This window comes from Sceloporus occidentalis, unplaced genomic scaffold, assembly GCF_023333645.1.
Source record: "Sceloporus occidentalis isolate IW3139 unplaced genomic scaffold, rSceOcc1.0.p SCAF_3, whole genome shotgun sequence".
NCBI classification, from domain to species: Eukaryota; Metazoa; Chordata; class Lepidosauria; order Squamata; family Phrynosomatidae; genus Sceloporus; species Sceloporus occidentalis.
Window position 1 is genome coordinate 177839694 of NW_028316983.1, and position 12920 is coordinate 177852613.

The following is a 12920-nucleotide window of genomic DNA, read 5'->3' on the forward strand; positions in this document are numbered from 1 at the left end:
AAATACTTCATTTAAAAAGTATTGTTGTTTTAATACCCATCATTTGTGCAAAGCAGTGTTAGAAAAATAAATGATTAACATACCTGTTTCTGAAAAAAAAGGAAAAAAATAAATTGGTTTGCAAGAGATGGAACTGAATAATTCTGAGTTTATTTATGAAAAAAATTAGGTTGCAGTAGTATTCACATAGGATTGAATGCTGATGAACTCAACGGGCTCTACTCTTGAGAAGACATGTACTGTATAAGATTGTGCTGTAATATGACTGATAAAAAAGAATTCTGTTTTGTTTAATAAAATAGGGCTTATCTTTTTGTAAAATATCTAAAGATCATGACACATTGACCCTGTCATGTATAATATTTCAGCAACTACAGAACTTTGGAGCTAGTTTTTGTATTTTGACTTTTAGATTTTTTCAAAAAGGGACAAGAATGGGGATTTTGAGTTTGCAAAATAAAACAACCCAAAAGACATATTCTAATCATATATTGATCAGAAAGCAGAAACAGTTCTTGGCTGCAAATTCCTAGGTCCATTATCTGTGGGCTTCATAGCCTTCTTTAGAAGTGGACAACAACAGCCTTAGAAGGAGATGCATTTATCCCCCCCCCCCCCCCCCCCAGGAAACACTCTTTTACATATCTGTGAAAAAAATGATATTTTTGGGGGGAAACAAGGGAGCTTCCACCATGTTTTTGTGCTTTTCTGGGCCATTTTAAACCCAGGAGAGATTGTTCCTAGTAACAAGAATGCAAAAGATTTCCTGCTCATTTCCTATTTCAAGAAAAGGCCTCCCTTGGACCTAAACATATGCAGGGCAGGCCAAGAATGTGGTGAAAATGCTCCCATATTCCTTGAAGGGCATTTTGGGGGAAAAATTGCAAACGTTTTGATTTTTTTTTTTTTTTTGATCCCTTGGGTGCCCAGAGGCCTCAAAACTTGGTGGAATATCATTGCCACACCTCAGAGAGAGCTTATTGGGGACAAAAATAAGCACGGGGAGTGCATGTAGCCCATGGGCCACACTTTGCCCACCCTGTCATACATGAACATGGCATAGGACAGGGGTGATGTAACTCCTGGAATGCAGTTCCTATGGGTCTCACACAACTCCTACAGATTCATTTTATGTCTCTTCATGCTTCTCAAAGTTTCTCAAAGCCCCCGTGCATATCCAGAAAATTCAGCTGAAAAAGTGAAACTCCTCCCTACAACAGCCACAAATATGTCTTGATTTGATTCTGGTCCATGAATCAAGATGTAGTTAAATCACATAGACTCAATGGGGTTCTTGCATTTGCTGCTAACAATAGGATTCAGGCCAGCGGTCCATACAGTCCAATAGTCATCTATTGATTCTCCCTTCACCCTTCACATTAACTCATGTTAAAAGATATAGTATCACTAATTTCTAACAAAGACTGGCTGCTGATAGTGTGATGTAGTGGTTTGAAGATTGGACTACAACTCTGGGAATCAGGGTTCAAGTTATTGCTTGGCCATGGCAACTCACTAGGTGATGTCAGACAATTATTTTATTATTATTTATTTTATTTATGGTATTTATACCCCACCCTTCAGCCTTAAAGGCTATCAGAGCAACTTACAATTATCATTTATAATTAGACAGTTCCCTGCCCTCAGGCTTACAATCTAAAAAGACACGACACAAAAGGAGAAGGGAATGGTGGTGGGAAAGGGGATGAGGTCCAGTCATTCCTCTCTCCCTCTGAGGCCTGGACCATGGCAGATGGACTGGAGACAAGTCATCCTCTCTCAGTCTAAGACCCCTTCTAAACAAATCTCGCCAAGAAGACCCCATTTGCCTTAGGGTGGCCATAAGTAAGAAATGACTTCAAGGCACACAATAACAATGACCTATCCTCCATGAATCTGTCTAATCTTCATTCACAACATTCAATTAAAAATTATTACTACATCAAGTAGTACCAAGTTACATATATTCATTGGGTTGAATCCAGATTTAGACATGATTAACTGAAACCCCATCAATTTCAATGGATTTGCTGTTATGACTAAGTTCTGATCAAATACATTTTGAACTGGGTGAAAACTTACCTTTATTTTATCTATTAATGTACTGAAGACTTGGAGTTCTCATATTAATTCAGAGCAAATAATGTCCTATCCACTTCCCCCATGCCAGGTGTAATCAAATGTGGCTCTAATATATACCCCATTTTTTTGGTTCCTCACAAAACTAAACATCCCCAAACATGTAAGTCTTTATTATTTTGCCTGCTCTCCCCCCACACACATTTGAGCTCTCTATTATGATATTTTCCTTTTTGAGATGGGTCCCTCTCAAAATCATGTAAAGTTCCCATTCTTTCAATTTGATTAAAATTTAAAGGTAAATATTTGTTATGTCTCTTTTATTTATTTCTTAATTTGTTAAAATTCATTTTCAGGTAGCAAAAGAAATGTAAGCAGCTGAACATGATAAATCCTTTCTATCACCAAAATGTGAATGCAGAGTTGACTAATTACAGGGTTTTATAGATAATTTTTCTGTCCTGCAATGTGTTGTTATATACCCAGCTCACTTATACATCTTTATTGGAGTCCATACAGAGAGGTCTGTAAAGTACAAAAGTACTTAGGTTGTTGCTCATGGATGCCCTTTGGGTTTCACTTCAAATAAGAAAAAGTATCTCAACCTCTGGTGCTGCTTTTGAAGTTTTAAGAGCTTATTTTTGTTTCAAAAGAAGAAGAAGAAGAAGAAGAAGAAGAAGAAGAAGAAGAAGAAGAAGAAAGAAGGGAGAAAAAAAGAGGACCATTTGGTTTCAAACATTAACTAAATGTTATATGAGATCAAAAGACATTTTTCTAAGGAAAACAAACAAAACCATCCAGGAGACTTATTTCAAAAGAAGCCGCAGAGCACTGTATATCTTGAGAGATACAGAATTCTATCTTCAAACCAAATCTCTTCAGAATCAACTCCCTTCTCCATTGGCGTTTGCACTATGCTCCTTTACAGAATTTTGGTCTAAGCATAAAAGTGTAACCACAAGGCACTGGACAAAAAGTGCTAAATGCTGACACTTCAATTGCCAGTGTTTGTCCTGATCTAAGTATGTTGTCAGGGACTTTGTTGTAATGCTGTTGACAAGGCAATGAATAGCTATAGCCCTGGTATAAGTTTGGCTGAACTCTATTTTCATCTACGTTGAAATAAACACATGTTAACACATTAGTCTCTTGTTAGTCTTTCTGTCAGTCTCTTCCCTAGGATTTCCTCCTTTTGTTTGGCACCTCATTCCCCACATCTATAAAGTTCTTAGTCCAGGGGCTTATCTTTTGCTTATGTTGGTCTATATAAAGGATATTGATGGCTGAATGTTTATCGCTTCAACAAAGGGATGTGATGAGAAATTGGTAGGGTTCACATTCAATGTAAAGTTTAACAAAGTATCTGAACTCACACACAAACCAAAACACACGTATATGTCAATATCTACATTTGCTTGAAGTTTGCACCCACTATGAGTGTGATTAAAATATATTACAGAAACGTTTGTAACAATAATTACATACCAGTTTTTTATCCCCTCTTTCTTTATGAGAATAGCTTGCCAAAATGGCTAAAGAAATGCATACTTTTTTGAGAAATGAGCCAAAACCTGTATAAATGTTTATGAAATAAGTAATAATTTGCCAACTGATGTGGAAAACAGGACAGAACAAACTTGGGTGGAAAGAGAGAAAATAAGAGAAGCAGAGCTTGAGAGAATAATCTATCCCCCAATTTAACATGAAATAATGTTCTGTACTGCATCATTACACATTTGAATATCTGAAAATATCATCAAATTATTTCATGGACCAGAAAAGGTACTATTGAGGCCATCCTTAGGATAATTCACTTCTAAATAGACAAATTCCTCATACTGCAATGTACTACAGTATATTAATTTTTATTGTATGCTTAGCCTTATAGGGGAATATATATCGACCTTCAAGAGCCTGAGATTGCCCAGTGAGTGTTTTTTTTAAACTTCCTCTCAACAGGAACATGGCATATCAGAAACCTGTTCTCAAAGTCCCTCTGCTTCTAAGAATGAAATATTATATGGCATGACGGGTTATTTTTAAAACAGTATCATCTTTAGATGGGCATAGCTACCTCTACAGGAATTTTGCATCCCATCCTCTCTTGTAATGACTTAATCCCTAAGAAGTATCCTCACAGTGTGACAGACTGAAATCAAAACAGAATGGGATACAAAGAACCAGCCTAGCCAAAACTCTGTGTGAATATTCAGCCAGCACTATTTGATACGGAACACAGACACTGAGAGTGCCACAAGTCTTGCAATTCATTCTCTTATCTCCTACAAGATGTTTACATGATGAAATGGGGGTATGTTACTGTGACTTCTCTTGGAATCAATAAACTGTTACATAATAATATTTGTAAGTGTATATATCACTACGTAAGGAATAGGAATGTGGTATGGGGCTTCTGTTTTCAAAGCTACTGCAGTGGACCCTTATTATACGCTGAGATTTGGTTCCAAGATCCCCCGTGGATAACAAAATTTATGGATGCTCAAGTCTCATTAAATATAATGACATAGCAAAATGGTGTCCCTTATAAAAAATGAAAAATCAAGGTTTGATATTTGAAATTTATACGTTTTTTGAACATTTTCAAACCGTGTATGCTTGAATCCATGTATAAAAAATCCGTGTGTAAGAAGGGCTGACTGTAATGTATATAGCAGAATACATAGTTCTGGCATCAGCTGCTTTCGGGTCTTTCATTTTCAAAGAAGCCTCAGGCCAAAGGTGTAAGCAAATACACTATCAGGTGTAAAAGGCTCTTTTTAAAGACTTGTCTGCTACATCTTCCAAGGAATTTGTGCATTTATGTATTGCCCCCTCAGACATATAAGTAGAGAAAAACTTGGATGTGGCCTTGGGACTCTTACAGAAGAAGAATAACTTTCTGGCACCATATCACTATCAACATTGTATGTATCTGCTAGCATACACCCAAGATCTCACCCAAAATTCAAGTGAGTGATTTATTAGTTTGAAGATAAAACATGACATGTTTTGCAAGAGGTGAAGGACATGATTTTTCCTGTATTGGAGACATATTTATTTGACAAAACTATGGAATATTTGTAACATGCAAAGATGTACTTCTGACAGCACTATTTGAAGAGAGATGTCATTGTGAAAAAAGCCCCAAATGCTATATACATAGGAAAACTTGTCTAACCAGACCTGAGTTGTGTCTGGTCATATATCTTAGTTGTCTCTGTTCTTTCTCTAATGCCTTTCATCTCAAGTAATGATCCTCTATCTCTTAATACATTAAATTTTAAAACCACCCATGCATTTCCCTACAAAGGTGGATACACCACACAAATCCTAAATTGTAGGATTCTCATACAAAATATTCTAACTCTCCACAAATGCACACACATAGATGCAAAACCAAAACAAGACAACTAACAGCACTAGGATATTTTGCAGTGCTGCACTAACAAGGAGAAAACAGTCTCTCAGCCACAGCCTTTTCTTCTGTAATATAAATATGATAATGCCAGATTTTTCCTACATTAATTTGCTGAATAATTTAAAAAGTGTGTGTGTATATACTTGTGTGTGTTCGGGGTGCACAAATAATTTTAAATATGTTCTGAAAGATCACAAATTCCTTTCTTTGCTATTACGATCTAGAGGGGTATAGAAAAATATGGTTCTAATCAATCACACACTACTTTTAAACTTCATTTAATTTCACAGAATCACAGAGTTGGAAGAGACCTCAAGGGCCATCAAGTTCAACCCCCTGTCATGCTGGAATTTAATTATATAATTTAATTTCTATCCTACCTTTCTGAGACTAAACTTCAAGACTTCTGCGATTTCTCTCTGTCTCTTTCTGTCTCTATCTCCACACCGCACTTTAGATAGTAGTCACTTCCTACCTAGGAAGATGGCTTCAAGATGAATCAGGAAGCTATTTTCTCCAAAGAGGTATATGCAAATCATTCACATCATGTGGCAAGCACACCCTCCCTACCTTGCTGCTGTGACACCACTTTACATGCAGCAGCAACAAGGTGGGGGAATCCCTTTTCGGCTCTGCCTTTGCAAGCCCCACCTTCAGAAGCTCCAACCCCCACACTGGGTGACACCCTGAGTGGGCATACCACTGGTGTAAGGTGTGCATTTTAGTAGCAATATAAAATTGGTACTGCAAGAACTGCACTGGCTTCCACTTTGCTCCTGAGCTCAATTCACAGTGTTGACCCACTAATCTCTAAATGCTTTGGTCCAAGATATCTGAAAGACTGCCTCCTCTCATATGATTCTGCCAGAAATTTGAGATTTTCAGGGGAAGTCCTGTTGTATGTCCCAACATCTTGTGAAATTAGGTTGTTGGGTACATGTAACAGTAATTTCTCTGTAGCAGCACCTCATCTGTGGAACTCCCTACCCAAGGAATTTAGGCTGGGCCCATCTCTTTTAGGTTTCCAGCAGACAGCCAAAACAATACTGTTCTGCACAGCATTCAGTGTTTGAGATTGTTGTTTTAGCTGTTGCACACTGGAATCTTCATACTGTTTTAACTGGGGTTTTTTGGTTCATTGCCTTTGTGGGCAGGGAGGTGATACAGAAATATTTAAATAAATAATATACAGATGGATAGAACTGTAACAAGCAAATAAATCTCAATATGGTCTTGATGCAAATGATGGTTTGCATATAAGAATCCAGCTTCTAGAACATATACTTTCTTTACTTCCCTCTCTGTGATGGTCCAAATCTGCTGCGAGAATGTTTTCAAATAGAAGCAATTTCATTACAGACCCCTCAATTTGAGGCAAAAATTAAAAGTAGAATGACATAAGGATTCTCTCTGCCCCATTTCCCATAATCACTTCCTTGCCTCAAGATAATCTAGTCAATAGTAGAAGGTCCATACCACCCTTTTGCTGTTCTGGAAGTGGTTGGTGGGAATCTCTGTCTCTCTTTTTATGCTTGTCTCTTTTCTCTCATATATGCATGACACGGTGTTTATCCCAGCATTACCGGTCCATATCAGTAGTCAGGATGTTCCAGCATTTCTACCACTTGTCCACAACCCATAGATGCATAACAGACACTAGATTGGGGGCAGGAGGAAGGAATGCAAACATTTTCTCCTCCATAGTCTATCAGTGATGCTGCAATCAGAGCAACAATGAGAAGAGTCTGAATGCAGGGAAGGAGGGGAGCAAACCCAGAGATGGATGAGAGGCAGGATGACCAGATGTCACAACTATAAAGGACAAGGCACTGCAACATGTAGGACATACAAGAAAAATGTAGTATATGACAAATCAAAAGCTAAAAACACTAATATCAGTGTAAATTCATGCTTCTCAGTCATGCTCAAAATGGAGTGCATTTTGAAATTCCTCCTAGACAGAAGGTTGAAATGTAGGACACATCCTGGAAAAGAAGGATATTGGGTCACCCTGGGTGAGGGATTTGGGAAAAGAAGCAGACTAGAGCAGTGGTTCTCAAACTTATACCCATCAATTGAGTGATTTTTACCCAGTCACTCAATGGGTGCTACAAGACCCCTCCTCCAATCCCACTGCTGCCACATCCTCACCCATTCCCAGACAATCCTGCCATCTTCCTCCCTGCACAGCACTCTTCTTACTCAAACAGAGACCAGTACTGGAAAATCAAGGGTGGGCAGGCAGGCTATTTTCTCTTTCCACCACCTGGCTGGGATGGTGAGAGATAAAGAAGTGAGGGCTGGGTTCCAGTTGGCATCTCTGGATGCTTCTGTGGGCAGAAGAGAGGAAAGAAGAAGGAGGGACAGGGTCTGCCCTCCCTTGCTTCCTTCTCTCTCTCCTCTGCCCCCTTCTTCTTTGGTGGTGGCCACCCCTTTCGTCTCATGGACCCGCATCCTAGCAGTGACAACAATGCAGTAGCACCACAACAAGAGCTGAAGCAGAAATCAAAATGGGATGTGGGGGTGGGGGAAGACAAAGCTCCAGGGTTCCTTTTTTCCCCTATTTGATTCCACCCCCTCTTCTGCAAAAAAAAGATTAGGCCCTAATGCCATTGATTGCAGTTTCTTGTGAACGCCCCCTTGAGAAATTATCATGGCCCTCAAGGGTTGTATCCCATAGTTTGAGTACCACTGGACTAGAAGTTTTCCTAAAATTACACACCACACTTTTCAAGATCTATTTGTCCCCTGCCAAAATAGGAGGATTTTTTGTTACTTTTAAGAAGAAGCAGGGAATTTCCCTCTTCCGTTACTTTACACACAAGGTGGCAGGGAGATGCTGATTTGTTTTGTTGTTTATATAGTTGACAAGGCCTTCTGATTGCTTGACAATAACATCATCACTATCAGAGAGATTTTTCTAGCCTGGTACTGGCTAGTGCCACTTTTAGCAAAAAGACAGGGTTGAAAGCTTCAGTCCAGTTCTAAACCAGACACTGTTCAACTACTAGTAACATGAGTGAAAATGGACAAGGTCCAAAGTAAGCTTAGATGAGGAATAACTGATCTATTTTTCATATTAGGAAGGAAATTCTTTTTTCTTTTCTTTTTTTTAAAAGAACCTAATTCCAAGTCTGTCTGGGGAGAATTTGCCTATCACTTACTCAAATTCTGATTTAGATGGGGAATTATTATTAGCTTTAGTGCAGAAACCTAATAAATGGTGATTAAGGAAAAAAATACAAGTGAGCAAGGGGAGGTAGCATGTACCAGTCTAGCTATCAGTCTAGCCCCCAACTTAAGTATTCTGCCTATCTCTGGTCCCAGAATCAACACACAGTGGACCCAATTCAATGAAGTTTGTTATTCCAGTGTTCTGAGCGTACAGTTCAAGGCATCTAATAATGGATATGCCATACCACTGTCACATATCCTACATTATGAAATATTTAACTTCCTTTCTGCCCACAGATGACAAGGTTAGACTAGTATATGCATTTTTGAAAAGAACATTGCTCAGTTTTAATTCAGTGATTCTTACTGCAGTGCTGCTGTTTTCAGCCTTAACTAACCAATAAAAATATGCACTTGTTGCCATGGAGAACACTGCTTCATGCACGTTGTTCCTTCTCACATTTTATGAAATGTACCATATGGAGAAATTTACAGAAATTATCTGATAACAGTTTTTACAAGAGGAAAAAAAAGCCTGCAGGCTTCTTTCTAAACATATCACTGCTACAGTTTCTAACATTAATCTTCAAAACAGGAATAAAGCCAGTTACTTAGTAGATGGCAATGACTAAAAAAGTGGTGGTGGAGTTAAGAGCTCCTGCTGTCTTGTCAACATGATCCCTCTAAATTATGAAGTGACCAATGAGACTCCCTACTTAGTCCCACTAGAGACTTGCCTTTTAATCACTTCCATGGAAGTGGATTCTGACAAGGAGAACGCTTGCTGGAACAAACACCTTTCATTACAGGTCACTCATTAACGTAACAGAGGAGACAGAAACAGAGGTTACAGCATGGCATGACAGTGACAAATGTGACAATGTTCAATCTTAATATCACCTATTATGTACTTCCAGCAAGTCTCTCTCACTAGAACCTATATTAACAGCACAATTCTATATATAATTATTTAGAAATAAAGAGTATAGCCTTAGTAGTCTGGAATATCAGCAAGCACACCAGCATGTAGCACATTTGAAATGAATTGAGGGAAGAAGCTGTAGCATGCCTAGACACATCACATTCATATGGTTAGGTTACATCTTTCTTCCTGCCTTGATCCCTCAGTGACCATAGTTAAAACTGAACTTGTCACCTGATTACAATAGCCACAGGTTTTGCGTTTCTATGGCTATTTATACAGTATGATTGTAGAGGCCCTTCCTGGGCACCAGTTCACTCCAAGTACCTGAGGAAGTAGACTATCAGCCGGTACAGACCTGCACTAAAAGTCACCTTGAGAGCAGCATGGGGGTCTGGCGTACGCATGATGCACACCCCGATGCTGCCCAGAAGACACCCACCTGCCCACATGTGGGCCAGCTTGATGGTGCTCTGGTAGCATGGCGTTTAGACGCTGCATGCCTCCTGAGTGCTGAAAAAACACTAGATTGGGGCCACAGCATGTGGTTGCCATGACCCCAATCAGGTGCTTAAAGGGACAGTGTCAAGCCTCCCTTTAGGGCCATCTGTACTGGCCCTAAATCTATGAAAGCTGCTCAGTTAGCATCAAAGGTACTACAAGATCCCTTTGCCTACTTAGAAGTAAATAATGAAAGTTCTGTGGCATAATATCTAGGACTTCATTTATACCTCTGCCCACCTGACCATAATCCTACCATCTGTTTCAGTTCTAACAATCAAAGCTAGAAGATATGGTGTAATAATAATAATAGGAAGAAGAAAAAGGGGAAGCAGCTTTGAGCATGTATAGTCTCTCCACCCAACTCCAAATCTTCAGAGAACAAGGGGAATGGCTTTCAGGCAGGTATAAATTGCAGCTCTTTCAATTTACAATGATGCACTGAAAACATAATCTTCTTAAATTCTTTCCTTTTCCTAGTGGTTCATGTAATTTTCATTACCTCAAAAGTAAGCATTATGTCAGCACCAGAGAAACATATGGCAAGTCTGTGTCATCCAATTTTGCATCATAACAAACAATACATTTTAGCATTGCCTGTATGGCCTGTGAAGGCTGTCAGCTTTCATTTATAATAAATAAAGCTGTAGTTCTCTTCATGAGTTGGTAAACCCGAATCCAAGACAGCAGAAAATCAGACAAGCTCAGAAATCAAATAATAAATTGCTTCCCCCTTCTGGTGTTCTATGTATGTTGGCTGTGATTTCATCTTTATTAGTGTTGTTGTACATATTTGTGGTTATACATACAACATCTAAAGCCATGCCATCAAATAACAAATTATAACTAAATGTGTATAGAATGTGTCTAGAATGTGTCTAGATGATGAACCAACATAATAATAATAATAATAATAATAATAATTATTATTATTATTATTATTTATATCCCGCCTCTCTACAAAATTCAATCGAGGCGGCTTACAAGATTAATAAAAAGATATGTGGAAAGGTAAAATACATACCAGTTCTAAAAACTGGTATAAATCCTCATACCAAGGACAAGGAGTAGTGGCAATATGTTTAAATTCCATTGTCTTCTTAGCTTTTTTCCTGCTTCTCAAATATGCTAGGGATTTTTTTACTGGTTTATGAATATATGGATACAATATATTTATGACAGTGAGTTTCTATACCTTTAGAAAACATTTAATCATAGTTTATCTTAGGCTTTTTATGGAAAAAAATATAGTTGGCTGACGAGAGCTGTCCCAAGCATCAGAGGAGGAGGTGGATGGAGCTTGGCTTATTGGCAAATTTTCCACATCCCCTAACCTCCTTGAATGTGTAGGGCTGAATGTATTGTGATTTAATTATGACTATGAACTGGAATAGTTATTAATATTAACAGTATACAGTGTGCATGTTATCTCACAGCTAAGGCTGATGATGCATCATCATTGGGCATAATTCCAAATGAGTATCTAGAGCAAGAATAGGGCACCTCTTTCATCTCAAACGCCAAATTCGATTTTAGGGAAATTATTGGAGGTAGCATTGTAAAGATGAACAGGGCCAAAGGCAGAAGACTGGGACCAAAATATCAGCCTATTTTAGCTCAATCTCTTATGACCAATAAGTAAGCCTTAGTAAAGACATTTCAATATTTTGGAATGGTGAAAACCCACATACAACTAGGAAGCCATCAGAGATGCACACACACACACAAAAGCTTCTGGTCATCTTAAGCAGCTGGAGGACTGACCTGGAACCACAGGAGGTTCGATTTGGCCCCTAAAGTTCTTTAGCTCCATATTGTAGGATTGCAACTGTAAAAGAAGTTTTCCAAGATGTTTGGGCACAGGACGGTGGCTTAAGATAATGTAAATGAACCCACTAGAGTGAAAATGCTCTCATAGTCCTATCAGTGCTCTTCATATCACTTCAAGCATAAAATATTCAGTCTGGGGAAATCTCTTATATATGTTGTTATTTTTCTTGAGTATTTCCCATATTTTGTTGATTCTTAAATTATCTTGTTAACATACACATGATATTAAATTTCTATAATAAATCTACATTTTTACTAATTTCAGTTATTTCATTCATGATGCAGATGTCTTTTAGAATAGTGGAGAAAGATACCTACCCGTGCTTTTTGTTCCATCTCCATCATCAATCTTTCATGTTGTTCAGCTATAGCCAATGTTGCAGAATGGACCTTCTGATAGATCATCTCGCCTTCCCTTGTTTGAAAGGTGAACAGACCTTCTCCTGTGTCGCACATTCTAGAATAAGATTTTTTTTTAAAGAAAAAGAAAAAATTGATTTAATTTTATGAAGACTCTTGAACTTTACCCTTACTCCATATCCACCTATAGGTTGAGTCTCTCTAATTTGAAATGCTTGGGACCAGAAGTGTTTTGGATTTCAGGATTTTTTTTTTTTTTTTTTGTGGTGGTGGGGAGATATTTGCATATACATAGTGTGATATCTTGGAGAGGGGACCCAAGTGAAAAAATGAAATTCATTTATGTTTTTCATGTTTTGCACAGCTTGAAGGTAATTTTTTACATAATATTTTAAAATAACTTTGTACATGAAACAAAGTTTATGTATACTGAACCATCAAAAAGCAAAGGTTTCTATCTAAGGCCCGAAACAGAAGGGCCAGAAGAAGCAGGTTCTGGCCAGTTTGGGGCATGGTGTTCAGATGACACACACCCAAATTGGCTGGAAGCCGTTCCAAAGCCATATCAATGCAGTGGGAGCCAGACATTTCAGGAGCAGATTAAATCCACTCCTGCTGGTGGTCCTTTTGGGACCA

At 38.3% G+C, this 12920-nt stretch overlaps 1 protein-coding gene across 2 annotated transcripts in view; it reads right to left on the minus strand.

Annotated features, from left to right (window-relative positions):
* Positions 1–12920, minus strand: part of DOK6 (docking protein 6) — a 268564-nt gene that overhangs the window by 55418 nt on the left and 200226 nt on the right. For both annotated transcript variants that reach the window (XM_089516957.1, XM_089516956.1), the window contains exon 6: positions 12243–12381. In XM_089516957.1, coding sequence (XP_089373083.1) covers positions 12243–12381 — 139 coding nt within the window. The remainder of the gene's footprint in view (positions 1–12242; positions 12382–12920) is intronic.